Source organism: Harpia harpyja, chromosome 17 (genome assembly GCF_026419915.1).
Source record: "Harpia harpyja isolate bHarHar1 chromosome 17, bHarHar1 primary haplotype, whole genome shotgun sequence".
Taxonomy (NCBI): Eukaryota; Metazoa; Chordata; class Aves; order Accipitriformes; family Accipitridae; genus Harpia; species Harpia harpyja.
The window spans coordinates 28,375,618-28,390,256 of NC_068956.1; the positions used below are offsets into that span (position 1 = coordinate 28,375,618).

At 43.0% G+C, this 14,639-nt stretch overlaps 2 protein-coding genes across 8 annotated transcripts in view; one reads left to right on the forward strand and one right to left on the reverse strand.

The window, feature by feature from the left end:
* Window positions 1-14,639, forward strand: part of NBEA (neurobeachin) — a 511,508-nt gene that overhangs the window by 337,603 nt on the left and 159,266 nt on the right. For 6 of the 7 annotated variants that reach the window (XM_052812195.1, XM_052812196.1, XM_052812200.1 and 3 more), the window contains one exon: window positions 14,169-14,305. In XM_052812195.1, coding sequence (XP_052668155.1) covers window positions 14,169-14,305 — 137 coding nt within the window. Of the gene's footprint in view, window positions 1-13,778; window positions 13,893-14,168; window positions 14,306-14,639 lie in introns of those variants that run through there. The other variant, XM_052812199.1, reaches the window with a different exon arrangement.
* Window positions 12,814-14,236, reverse strand: LOC128153212 (collagen alpha-1(I) chain-like). Its single transcript, XM_052812203.1, has 2 exons — window positions 14,142-14,236; window positions 12,814-13,044 (listed from the first exon to the last, which is right to left on the reverse strand). The coding sequence occupies exons 1-2, from the start codon at window positions 14,200-14,202 to the stop codon at window positions 12,818-12,820; spliced, it is 288 nt and encodes a 95-aa protein (XP_052668163.1). The 5' UTR covers window positions 14,203-14,236; the 3' UTR covers window positions 12,814-12,817.

Below are 14,639 nucleotides of genomic sequence, written 5' to 3' on the forward strand. Positions count from 1 at the left end.
AATATGTCCGTGAGAGAACCCTTCTGGTCCTTTCTCCCTGGGCGAAGGTGTGCAGCGAGGTCTCGGTTTTATCCGTCTTCTAGCAGGTTCTGTTACAGCTCTGTCTTGAGGCAATGCTACCTTTCCTGGGGAAGTAGTCTGGAAAGAAAGGCATGTTGAAAGTTGAAAATGCACTCTCCTCTCAGGCGAGACAAAAATGTGAGAACTGTGAAATGCAGTATGAAATCTTTTAGGTTAATTTACTTAGGAATAAGTTTATTAAACTGCTCCACTAAGGGGAAGTTTTGTGATGTCTAAGGATTTTTTCTGCATAATTGAATTTTTAAAATAGCTATCTTTGCTCCTGCACTTTCTTCTGATGCCATAGTCAAAATTTGTAGCAAAGATAAGATTGTAAATGGATGGTAAAAAAACCAAAACAAGGCAAAACAAAAAATAAACAATCAAATGAAAAAAGCAAAAAATGCCTACATGGAAGTTAGTTGGTCTCATACGTTGAAACTAGAGCAGAGCAGAGGAGGGAGGTAAATGCTTTTATTTGGGAGCAACCTTCAGTATGTGATTATCACAGTTAATATGTCAGCCTGCTTGCTTTCTCAACCTGCAGCTGACTGTTGCTGAGACACTGTTGTCTTAAGTCAATAAAATAGTGCGTCAAGCAGGACCATTAGTGGGATAATTTGATCGATGTCCCTTTCTCCTTTAGAAGGAAAACTCAGTACCGCTTTGGCTAAGTTCTTATATCTAAGAACAGTGCTTCCAACTAAATATGCATACAGTAGCTATAGTTTAAAGGCTGCAATATGCATTTACATTGAAATATTGATTAGAACTGCAAAGTGGACATGAAAAATTCTTGCCCAGTCTGGGAAATCTCATAGTCAGCTGTGAAGTTCTTACATATGCCCCAACACTGCCATTTTGTTCAAACACACCGATGCAATACAATCCCTATAGCTACATCCCTCTGCAAAAACCTGGCATTTCAATGTGTCCTTAAGTATTAATGTGCAATGTACCCTTTTACTAGACATCACTACAGGCAGGACATCCCCTGCTCCTTCCTACATGGCACAGTAGTTCTAGTCCTTTGCTTTTACAGTTTGTAGAAGTTGGGAGATATTGTCAATATTAGAAAAACAGAAATTATAGAAATCAAAACAAATTAACTTTTCAAATATTGGCAGGATGTGTGTCCTAACACTGTCAGAAATTATCTTTTGTGTTCCCTATCAACACTAACAGGGCGAGCAAGGCGCCTCCGAGTGTGGTGAGGTGATGTGACAATGGTGCTATATGTGTACCAAAAACTGTGAACTTCTCAAAAAGAACCCACATTCCACTACCTCATTTTTACTATTAGATTAACTGCAGCCTTTGCTACTCGAGTCTTGCTCATTTTTGGAGCCGAAAGGATTTTGAAAGTTAATGGTTACACACGGTATCATATGTGTCTTCTGTAAATTTTACCCATGGGTGAAAAAACCCTGAATCCCTCCGTACCCTCTGGTTCACCGCATGATTTTGCATATAATGATGTCACTGTTTTCCACAGTTTTGAGCATATACAGTGTGACTCTGAAACTTGAGTCCAATAACTGAAATCAAGAAAAGCAGTAGGCAAGGAATCACAGCATCGTTTATAGCCAGTTACTGTTCAGAGTGGAATGACACATAGGAATTCCTATATTCAGATATGCCTCCAATTTAACTTTAAAGCTTAATTCAATTTAAACCTGGTTTACAACGATTTGGATTGCCTCAGTAAGGGATACGAATTAAACAAAATCGTTATAAACCAGGTTTAAATTGATTTAAGATTCTCCGCATTTAACTAAAACAAGTTAACATTGTGTATTCCATGAAACTAAGGCACCTTTTAAAAAGATGAGACCTTAGATTTTAGAAAACTTTTAACTAAGAGAATATAAATATTACAGTATTTTGATTTGTGAAGTTAAACTGGAAAAAAAAAGAAAGTTTGAAACAGATTGGGACTGTTCTTACAAAGTTATCTGTACATACCTTTTGTTCCAGAGACTCTTTATAGTTTTTCATCAACCATGTGGCACAAATCAATGTAAAGTTCACTTTGATAAATTACATATGGGATGGAGAATTTTTAAATAATTATAGTCTGAATATTTTTATTGTATAATCCTAGTATTCCATATGTTGCAATGGCAGTTGGTCAGATTTCATTATATTAAGTAGCATTTTAATAAAATATTAAAATCACATTCCATGTTATTATGGTCTTAGAATTATGACTTCTAAGTTTGCATCAAGATTTTTAACTAAAGCAGTATTTTAACTGTCTTACAGTATGAGTTATCAAAAGATGTTCTTGTTTTAGCATTTACATGTTAAAATATTTTACATTTTTCTGTTTCAGTTTTAGCTCCTTTTCTTCCCAGACTGTTCACTTCAAGAGGCAAGTGACATCTCTGTTAGAACTAATGATTGAGATAGCCCAGTCAATTTTAACAGTTTTCTAATATATTGTGAATCTGTGGGTAATACAATCAAATCCACTGTAGTGAGTTGATATTACTAACACTTCTCCTTTTCCTTTTCTATTTTCTAATACTGCAATAGGGCTTTTAAATACTTACCTTTTCTCTTAAAAGCCTGAGAATACAAATTTGCTAACAGTTTGTCTTCTGCTTAGTAGGTGATTTTTTCAAAATGAAAAATATGTGGATGTATTCTAATATTGTAAGCTGGCATTCTCAAAAGGAAATATGTTTTAATATATAATTAATATTCTTTCCCCAAACTTTTTTTTTTAAGTGCTGATCTTGCACTAAAATAGGTCACTAAAAAAAAAAAAAACACAAAAAAAAACCCAGAACGAATGTTGAACTACTCAGGTTTTATGAATTTTACATTTTAGAAGTACGTTCTCTTCTCTTTGTTGTGAAGTTGCAGTTGACTTGCTGGGAATTGTTTGTGTGCATCCGAGAGCAGAATTTAGCCTTAATGACATTTTTGAAAGGTACGTGTTCTGTAACTGGAGCACATTTCATCTATTTTGTCATATGGCTGGTGGCAACAGCCAATAGGCCCCAGCCAAACAAAGTATCCTTGACAAAGTCTTTTGCTACTCTCTAAAGAGTAATTTCTAGAAAGAAAAAAGGAAATAAAGATAGGAGGATATGAGGCTTTGGGTTATTTTAGGAAGACAAAAGGCTTTGGCAGGCATCTGTCTGGTTACTTGCATGGGCTCAATCAACTTAGAATCTGACTTCCTCGTAAGCCATGGTGAATTACAGCCTCACAACAGGCTTGCAAGAATAAATCCATATTATTCGCTCCATTATATGAGAAAATTGAGCGACTCATCCAATAAACCCAAGGAAAGCCCCTAACTGCCTTTAATGCATCTTAGTCTTAACGTATCTTAACCTTTGCTACAGAATCTTCCCTTCTTCTTGGACATCAGTCTCTAGGTGGAAGGAAACCCCCCACACTGCAAATGTGCCAGGAGGGTCTGAGTGGGACGCAGCATCCCAGCACTGCCCTGACTTCCAGCAGCTCTGAACTTCAGTGCAGCAATATTTCTAGAAAGCAGCATTACCACTGCTAAACAAGAGCTGGTCTTCCAGCCAAGCCAGCATGGGTAGCTCGTCCACATTGGCTTGAGGACTAAACGTGCTAAGCCCGCCGTCCAGACTTTTTGGTAGTGTGCTGAGTGTATTGACTTACTGCCCCGTGTTAAGGAACACACTAGGTCATGAGGATTTGACAGCTTGTAGTATTATTAATGAGATATAAGACCTTTCACTTCCAGGTCATCCGTTTGAAGTCCAGACAAGACTGGTGGTAACCAAACATTATCAACATCTGTTTTGTGGCCTATGCAAAATAAGCCTTTTGTCTTCTTTTAGACAAGCTGACAGGAGACATCGTGATTTTGAGCAATTTCCAATTGAAAAAATATTTGACGCTGTCATTAGAGGAAATTGGAATAGTGCCAAAAGTTCTACTACATAGAGTTACTGTTAAAATTGTATAGCAGTACCTAAAAAAAAAGTAAATCATTTAGCCCTTAGGGAAATTTTCTATTCCTGGTTCTAACAAAGGACTCATTTACATTTCTGAAATTATTTTGAAGCCTTGCATAGGGACAGATGCAGTAATAAAAACACTAACACACCAAGGAATGGCATCTAAAGCCACAAAAAGCTCACAAAATAAGTATTTGGGATGGAAAACTTAAATACGATTGATTCATCTTTGTATATATAATACGCGTTTAATATTTGTACATACACGTATTTAGTTGCAGTAACATTTCTTGTGGCCAAACTCTGACACTGCATTTTCTTTACAAGAGTTGACCAGCGTAGACAATCTCTGGTAAGCAAAGCTGTTTGCGACTTTTTCTTACCTATTCTTGAGGAGTAATGGAGGGCATATTTTCTTGTTTTTTCTTCTGTTGCCATCTCAAAATGATTTTAAGGAATGTAGGATCATTTCTATTGTTTTTGTCAATGGAGTTAGACAAACAGTAGATTTTCTTAATGAAAGAAAAGAACAATAACATGGGCCTCTACTGAGAAGGCAGATTTTCAAATTATTAGATTTTGCAGGCAAAAAACCCCATCATTTTGGGGGGGCCAACCAGAGAAAGTTTTGTTACGTTATCTGCTGTCCGAGTAATGGGATGAAAGAAAGGCCCAAATAGCACATTATATTGTCTCCAGCAGCAACCACAGCCTACCCAGGAGGTTTTGGAGGAGAGGAATCATCCTCATCCCTCGCAACTCCTGGAGAGCAAAGCGTGGCAGTGGTTCCGAGAGTGGTCTCACCATCCCTCTCCAACCCTTCTCCTCCCTCCCTGGTGTGTCCTCTCCTGCCGGGCTGGCAGAGCCCTGCTGGCCATCACGTCCTCTCCTCCTCCTCCATCCACACACCAGTGGCTCTGACGGGCTGTGAGGGTCCGGGGGGGGCAGAAAGCAGCAACCGGAGGGGAAGCCCAGGAAGGACTGGAACAAGCATGCAGTGATGCTTCCTAATAATTCTCTCTCAGCCTCCAACAGCTTGCACCTCTGAGGCTTCCAGAGTCAGAGGTAGTAGTTAATTCTCGTTCTTTTTCACCCATTTTCTCTCTCTCTCCTCTCTCTTACACTTTCTTTCTCTCACTCTGGTTTTCTCTCCCTCTGGAGGCTGCTAAGGTACCTTAAGCCTTCCCATGTTTTATGCTTTTTACTTTAAGGAAGGATGTATGTATATGCATACACACAAATGTGTCAGTTAAATAACAAATATCAAAGTTTCATTAGAAAACACCAAAAAAAGTCTTAATATTTCTCCTAGTTTTTCAAGCTTCTCAATGGAAACTATTCACTGAATTCAGCATGCGTCACCAAGTAGTTTTCTCCCCTCAAACTCCATTTTTCTTGCAAATTAGCATTCGAGATAGGAATTCCATGGGGGAGGGGGGTGTTGCTTGCTTGGGGAAGGGACAGGAATGTGGAAGAAGAGTGATTCTTTTTCCCTTTTTAAGGTAGACACGTAACCACACGAGACTTGTACTTCCAAACATGGAAATTTAATTCAGCCAGATTTCCATAGTTTCTGCTTATTATATATTCAGATTTTGATCCTCAAGTCTTCGTATAAAAAAGAAAAACATATTTGTATGACTTTAATTTAGAGTATAGATTCAGGCATAAACTGAAAACAGTTATACTTTTGATATGTAGTTGGCTTTCACATTGAAAACAAAAAAAAGCCCCGCAGTTTCTATAACATACTATTTTTAGACATCTCAGTGTTTATTCTAATCATTTTTTCCACATTACTATCCAAAATAGCTTAATATTTTATAAGGTGGTTGTCAGTCACATATGATAGTGCTCCTAAGCACAGCTTTGAAGAGCTCTTCACTTTGTACCTTATTACACCCCACTCGAAGTCTGAGCATCTTCAGCTTTTAAAGTGACAGCCGGATTTCCTGCTTTCCAAGCTTTAAAATTAAATCAATTCAAACTTTGTTGTTTTGTATTTATGAATGGCTCTGAGAATGCTTCATGTGCTCTTGCTGTCCACTCATACCAGTCTATTTAAATTTCTTTTTTTTTTTCCCGTAACTTGCAAAACTCTCTTTATTTGAAATTTCTAAGGCTGCAAAGTTAGACTACAGTGGACCCTACAACTGCACGCTTGCCTAGGGCATAGGTCTGTAGTTTCTCTCTTGTCCCAAGGTACCACACACACCCTGGATGGAACTGGTTAGCTTATCAAAGGTCAAGCCGATGAGCTACCTGATATATAGGAGAGAGCCTGCAGAAAGACAGGCCTAGACATAAGAAGCCAGACTCCACCGTTCAGCGCCTTATTTCATCTTCACTATACAGTTGGTTCCCATATAAAAATCCCTGTAATCTTCATAAGAACGGGTAGGGACAGACCTACATAGATCAGCGGTAGGAATGTATCCAGAACTGTATTAACAGTACCTATGTTTAAACTAAGCACTTTCATTGACCTATGGACAGGATTTTTGCCTTTTTTTTTTTTTTCCACTGGTGTTATGGAAGCAAGCTAAAAAAATCAATCAAGAAGACAGACAGTTTGGTTAGTCTTGGTTTCGCTAGCCAGAAATTGTGCAAGAGGCAGCCTCATCCAGTGCATCTGGAGAGTCCTCACGGGTAGCCTGGTACACAAATGCTTTTAGCTTGGTTTTCTAAAGAAACAAGGTTTATGTGAGCATCCTCTGTCAGCCTCTATCTTTGTAACTGCTGAACCTGGAAGCCATTTTGAGCAAACTTTAACACAGGAGTAAGGATTTCAGAAGCAATAAAATTCCTGCAATGAAATCAGATTGTTAAGGAAAAAAGCCTACATGACAGAGCCTGACACATCAGTTCTGCTTTTATTAGGTACCAGAGAATCTTTGTGTCTTCAGAAGTTTCCCAACTGTGGGAAAGCAAAATATACAATCGAACAGTAGACACAGTTACACTAGAAAACACTCTCTATTGGTTTTGGTGGTGTTTAGAGATACTTTTTTATTTTCAGAAAATGTTGAACTTACAACTATTGCACCTTAGATGATTCTTCCAAATATACCTAGGAAGGTATATACTGATTCAACAACTTACTTCTTGCTTCCCCCACACATATAGCAGTAGCTAACCAAATAAGTGAACTTTAAAATATCACAAGCTATCTGACCATAACACTTCTTTTCACTATGGTCTCAAGACGTAGAAGGCTTACAGTTTATCCTGAAGAGCTTTTCCAGAATGGAGACTAGAACTGAAAGCTGAGGGCTCACATCTTTCATTTCGAATCAATTGAGCTCTATTGGCATGACAAGGTACACAAGCTGGACTGTATAAGATACCTGTCAAGTCTGGTTCACTCAGGCTGGCAACTGGGATTTGATCCCTCGTGTTCCTGACTCATTTACAGTGAGTTCCCGTTTCAGTGGTATACTGCTATAGCAGGATGCTCTCTCTGCTTTCTCCTTTCTTCTTCCGACATTAAGTATGCTTTTCTAAGGTGTGTTTTTTCTGTTACCTTTTGATTAAATAGACAGCTATAGTGACTCTCTCTGAGGGAAAAACTCTCACTTATATGGGCGTGTTCAGCATCACTTAAGGTTTTCTAGGTTGAAAAAAGTACCTTAAGTTTTACCTGAAAATGAGGAGGAAGCTAGTGCTGATCATAGTGCGTTAGTGTAGCACACTCACATCTGGATGCACTGTTTAACGATCAAGTTCTTAGTTTCTAAACCAGCTTAAATTACTCCGTCCTTCCGAGGTATAGCTTCAGGCAGAGCACACTGAATGAATCTAATTTCGAAGTGGGAAATGTATGCATTGCAGTAGTGAGGTCCCTATCCCAAACATTTAAGTTTCTGGCCAGCTGTAAATCATTAAGGGGAGTCTTGATTATTATTAATACCTGATCATCTGGCAGGTTGGTGCTTGAACACGTCCTGGAAGAACACTAAACCTATGTAAGCCACTCAGAGCTCGAGCACAGTTCAGAGGTTCTCATGTGTGCCACAGAGCAAATCAGACTTTACCTGCAAAAGGGGGCAAAAGTCGATTTTCTGAGTTGCTTTAGGCCGTTAGACACCCAGCTAGTTGTTCCATGGGACCTTCAGGGAGAAGATACCTAGTAAGATTGACTTTGGTACAGTACTGAGCCTGTCTCTGCATATTCTGTAACTGTTCTGTTAAGTGGTTGCTTTCTATCACACTATTTGAACAATATAAAAAGATACTTATTCCAAGGAATATTGTGAAACATGCTTTCCCTCAGGAAGAAGTACTATTTTTCATTTTTCTTTCAGTGTGACTGGGAAGGTATGGAATTCAAATAATAATTTACCTGTGGAGGTGCATGTGTCACTTCATTCAAATGTATGGAAAGTATGTATACGTTCAAGAGAAAATTACTTTTTTTTTTTCTTAAGCAACACTATCTTTAACTATTTTCACAATCATCTCAGCGAAAATATGTATTTCTTTCTTACTATTTTGTTCACAGTTGTAATAGGTAAGAGTATTTTTATTTACATTTTCTTTTTAATCAAACACATTTGTTTGCTGTTATGGCACCACTTAAGAGAATTGAGTTGCTGTAATTGTTTAGTTATTGTTGTTGAAAAAGATCATTGAAGTTGATCTTTGATGTTAGTAGTAGTGTTGCATGCTTTATGGGGGAAAGGGGGAAAAAGTGGGGAAAATTTTGGATATCAGGGCCTATCCATACCGGCAATGACATTTAAACAAACAATAAAAATCAATCCCTCCCTCACAATATGAAACATATGATTGTGCAAGAGCAAAAAGCCAACAAAGTAGGCTTGGATATCTCTGAAAACCGGGGAAAGGAATTGGGGTTGTTACTCAGTGGTGGAGGAGAACAACAAGATTATAGTCACGTTTAGACTTAGATTCTGAGTTTTTCAATCAAGAAGTTGTGCAAATTATTCTCTTTATTGAAACTGTTGAAAGTGATATGTAAAGCGAGCTGTATATATACGTTCTTATAACAGCCTTGGCTTGAGTGAAGGAGTTACTCCCTGTATCTGCTATAGCGGAGAACAAATTGGGGGCAACCATCCTCATGTAAGTTCGATATATTTACTGCAGAAGTCTTTTTAAAGAGTAGCTTGGATCGGATTTATGATGACCATAGGAACAAAAAAGACTAAATTCTGTGACTTGTTTTTTAGGAATCTTACATCGTTTACTTGTTATTTACATGGCAGTGCATGTATTATATTAATCACGCTAATTGGTTGAAATATTTTTTTGACTACAGAGCATTTCCCAGAGGCTTCTGGTGCCTATACCTGTTTCTGCTTGTATGCTGTGTGATTTGTATTACAAGAAACTGAAGGTTTTGTGTGTGTGAGTGTGTGTTACATATAAATTGTTGCAAGTATAGGGATTTGTAGTCATTTTAAATGCAAGTCAATGTCAGATACACTTGGCTTTAGAGTTATAAAGTGCTGAGGCAATTTCAGTTGTCTTATTTCAGGTACCTTGTGAGTGATTTTTAATAATTATTCTTAATATTTAAAATTCTTGTTTAAGTATCATATCAAATTACAAATTGTAGTTTATGCAAACTATTTTACATAGTGAATTTTTTTAGTTCCAGCTAATCTGTTTTGTATTTTCCATGTTAAACGGTAGATGAAAAAAAAGATTGATATGTTTTTTCCTTTAAAACAGTGTCAGCTAAAAATTAAACATGACAATATTCATGACTTGTTTTTCAGAATAATTACCAGTAGATTGTAAAATTAAAATGGTCTAGCCGATTGGATATGTTTTCAAAGTATTTATCCCAGCTAGTATTTTTTCATTTATAAGTAATCACCAAAATATTTTTCTAAAAGTTAGACTTCTAAGGCTGCAGCAGGTAAATTGCTTGTTTTCATAATTCAGCATATAAAAGCATGTATCTTAGCCTGCTTAGGAGTAATTACGGCCGATCATCTTAGCAAATACACCTCCGGTGTAATTTTCAGGCTCACAAATGTAACACATCTTTAGCTCTTATAGTTAAAAATGATAGTTTAGGAAAATGTTCGAAATAACGAGTTCAAAACACCCCTCCTTTGGCGCTTTCCTTAAGAGGTGTAATTTTACTGGCATTGCTTTAGCAGATAGCAAACTCTTTCACCTGATAGAACTTTTCACTCGCGTTGACTTTCTGTACTTGAGCTTGAAAAACACAAGAGCTAAGAGGCAAGAACTAAGTACAAGGACTGAAGCCTCCGTCTAACAAAAATTAGCGGAGGGGAGGAGAGAGATTACATTCTGCTTTTATTCACTGGGACCTTCTAATCCCCCAATCATTTACTTTTGGAAAGAAAATATTATTTTAAAAAGTATATGCGCGGTAGCGTTTGTTTTAGAAATGTAAATCACATGTGCCGACCACAGGCAAAGCGGAAAACTCCCCAGCTGAACCGATTACAAGACCTGTGGAGCTGAAGTGATTCCTGGTCTGCTTTTTAAGGCCAGAACTTCTTTGTTAGGTCTCTGCCGTGGCGGCCGCTTCAGAGGCGTTGGGAAGAGGCAGCAAGGAACCGGCCCTAGAAGAGAGATGCTCTTGCTCCGAGAGCTGACAGCCGCTCTAGCCGCCTGTCCCCGGGTGTGTGTCCCCCCCCAGGCTGTTTGGTGAAGCGGAGCAGCCACAGGTTGGGCTTTTTCCCCCGGAGCTGGAAGGGAAATACCCTCGGTGCTGCTCTCGATGTCCGCGGGGAGCGGCCGGCAGCCCCCCCCGGTGCCGGGGGTACCGGCCCCCCGGGCAGCACCGCTGCCCGCCGCTTCCCGCTGGTTCCAGCCGCGCTGGGAATGACTCTTTCCATCCCCTGGAAAAGCGCAGCTCACCCTCAGCCCCGCCGAGGGGCCGGGGCCAGGCTGGGAGCCGGAGCCCGTTCTCTTTTTTATTCTTTTTTTGCCCGCATAGCGAATGAGCCCGTCCCGCGGCTCCCGGCTCAGGTGTGCCCGGCTTTTGTTTCCGTAGGTTATCGGTTGGGTTTGGGGAGGAGACCCGAAGCTTCCCGGTAGCTCGGTGCCATATGGAAAATCTGCAGTGTTTTGATTATGCGCTATGTACACATTTTAATATCCGATCCTTAAAATCCAGAGACTATCCCAAAGGGGATTAAAACATAATCCTCTCTCTCTATAGCTGTAGTGGATTAATTTCGTATTCTCTCAGTGGCTGGCTTGCTCCCTGAAGGCTACAACAAAAAGACTCAGCGCTCCTTAAACATGCTATGGAATTGGAAGTTGTAATTGGAGATTTCCAAAGGACAAGTGTAAAAATGACACACTGCTAATGCCGAATATTTTTTCATCTTGTGCTTTCAGGAGGGAGGGGGGGAACCTGCAAAGGTTTTTTTAACTTAGTTTGAACGCACCCTCCCCCGAAATCCCGCAATTTGACCACTGTTTATTATGCTTTCTGCTTCTTTTTTACCAAAAGAGAAAAGAAAAAACCACCACCAACAAAAAAACACAGGCAAACGTTTTCTCATCTGGAGAGTACACTAACGCTCGTTCCTTGTCGCCTTTTAATACCTCTGACATGTTTACGTTGCAACAAATCTCGGGTGTCATTTGAGCAGAACACCGGGCAGATGCCAAGGTACCGGACTGGGAGCTTGGAGCCTTGGCTCGGGAGGAGAAGGAGGAAGCCAGAAATCCCCGATTTCGCCCGCATCCAGTAACGGGCTCAGAAGGGAATGTCCCCTTTCCCTCCACATCCCCCCCCCCCCCCGGCTTCTGCAGCTCTGCCCCCCCCCTCCAGTCCGCGAGTGCGTTCCGCTCGCACACCCGCTAGCCGGGGCGCACGGATTGTCTTCTCCTGGGTGTCAGATGATAGGTTTTGGCCTTTCGACCATTAAATAGCTGCGGCTTCATTTTTTATTTTAGCCGCATAACACCAGGGGAAAGAAGAGGTAATTGGATTAAACTGCCGGTCTTCCTTCTGGGATCCAGCAAAGCCCCCAAACGCCTCCTTAAAATGATCGAATATCGGGTCGTTGCCCCGACGCGGCTTCCGAAGGGGCTTCTCCTCCGGCACAAAGGCCCGGGAGCCCATCACCGTGCGTCGGGCCGCGGGGAAGGGCGAGGGGAGGGCCGGGATGCTCCGCCCGGGAGGGCGAGGGCTTCGGCGGGGCAGGGAGCCGCCGGCTGCCCAGACCCCCCCCCCCCCCCTTTCTGGAAACACAAAGCCCGGGGGCCTGGGGAATAGAAACCCAAATCCACTTGTAATCGTACAAGGGAATCGGGCGTAATGACTTGAGCGACCTCAGATGAAGATTGATGAGGCTTTAAAGCGGCGTTTCGGATCGATCACCCTTGCCCTTCGGAGCCTGCAGCCGGGCTTCCCCGGCTCGGTTCGGTTCGGTTCGGCTCGGTTTGGCCCGGCTCGGCTCGGCTCGGCTCCTTTCTCGCCGTGCAGGGAGGGAGAGAAGATGGAGGCGAGACGGGGAGAGCAGCAAAGCAAGCCCGGCGCATGTGATTCCGATCAGCTGACTGGGGTCAAGAGGCTACCCCGGTTTATTAGGAGATGGAAAACAATAAAATGAAAGAAAATAGAGTTTGTATCAATATTATCCAGCCTGCCACGCTGGGCCGCTGAAAGCTGTCACTGGAACCGCGCGGTTTAGCTTCCCCTTGCACACGCAGCAATCCGCGCCTTTCCTCTTTTATTTATTTTGCGGCGTAAGTGGCAAAACGCCGTGCGGCGCGGCCTCGAGTTGGGTGTTAAGAGTAAAAGCAAAACGCGAACAACCTTGACGGTTAGCTGCGCCGGTACGGGACTAATTTGGGCTAAGGTGCTGGCGAGGGCTGGTAGCCAAGCGCGCCCGCCATGCCGGGGAGCGAGGCGAGGTGCCAACTGGCGGCCCAAGGCCTGGCCTCCGCCGTGCCAGGCCTTGCCTTCGTCCGGCGCTGCCTTCGGGCCCGGAGGGACCGCCGTTGTCCGGGGACGATGGCGGCTGGAACCGTAGGCAGGCTCTCTCTCGGCCATCCGAGCCAGGTCTTCCTTCTGGCGGAGGAGAATTGAACCGCGTTAAACCCGACCCCCAAAAAACCACCCCCCCCCGGTCAGCCTTCACCGAGGCGATCAGTTCACCAGTGACGGGGCGTTGCGCCCGGTTTCTCAGTACTGAGGCTTTTATTATTTGTGTGGCAGATGCGTGTTCGTGCGTGCGTACGTGTGTGTTTACGTGTGTGTATACAGATTACCCTACAGGCTTTAGAGGTTCGATCCAGAAGAGTGTTTTACGCTTAATCTTTTAATTTGAGCAAGCGAGCTTCCTAAACACCGACACTGCCAGCTTTAGCAGAAGATTGCATTCGTGCTGAGGATAGGGTGGTGAAAAAGCAATCCCCTGTCGTCTGTGGCATTAAAGCAGAAGTTTTTTTCCCCCGAATTAAACCCTAACACTTTGTGCTGAGAAAGCTGCCTTTTATGATAGGTTTTCTCCGTCCCATCTTTTCAGTGCCCGTGCAAGCATCTCGTTAAGAAACGCATTTGAGGGAAATATTGTGACAGTAATTTTAGAAGGATTAAGTGACAGCAAGTTGAAATAAAAATGATCTTGCTGTAAACGTATATAACGATGCTAGCCTTTGTGTGCCTGTGGTATCGAAGCAGGTAAAAAAAAAAACCCCAAACAACCCCAAAACCCCAATCTTTCGCCAAACTTTGGGAGTTGAGGTTTGGAGCCAGAGCGAAAAGTGATGTCCCCGGGTTTCTCAGGGTCGGTGCCCGGCCGCCGGGACCCTTCGCTTCCAGGTCGAAGCTGCGTGTAACGAGTCGCCGCTATCGCACATAAACGGCGATAGTGTTAACGAGGAGCAGAAGGGCATGAAAAGAGAGGGGACCTGCTTGTAAGAGGCAGCTATTTTTCACTCTAACCCCCTCCCAATTTCGCTGCTGGCTGATTTTATCGGGCAGCCCCGGAGCCCAGCGGCTCGCTTCTGCCCCGACTCCGGAGTTCAAAGCGCTGCCCGCGGGCAGGAGGGGGAATAAACCCGCCGGTTCTCGGAGCGGAGCTGCTGGGGGGGCTCAGCCGGGCTCTGGCTCGGCGGAGGGAAGGGGAAGGGCCACCGGGGATGGGCCGGCCGGGCTCCTCCGACCTGACGCCGCTGCCCTTTGCCTTGCAGGCCCGGTGGTCCTCAGCACGCCGGCCCAGCTCATCGCCCCCGTGGTGGTGGCCAAGGGGACGCTCTCCATCACCACCACGGAAATCTACTTCGAGGTGGACGAGGATGACCCGGCCTTCAAGAAGATCGACCCCAAGGTGAGTGCGGCGGGCCGTCCCCGGGTCCCCGGTCCCCGTCCCCGGGTCCCCGGTCCCGGGTCCCCGGTCCCGGGTCCCAGGTCCTCGGTCCCCGGTGCCGGTACACGTGTGCCGGGGCCGCCCCCTCCCTCCAAACTCGGCTCCCGTCTGCCGCCTCTCGCTGCGTTTTATTAAAGAAAAAAAAAAAAAAAAAAAAGGGAAAAAAAAAAAAAGCGCGCAATGTATTAATGGTGCTAAATCCTCTATTACGGCGGCGGGCGCGTTTTCCAACAGCCTTTCGCTCGGTGCCTTTGTATGAACGTGGTCAGATTTAGGAGTTAAGCCAATTGCTCTG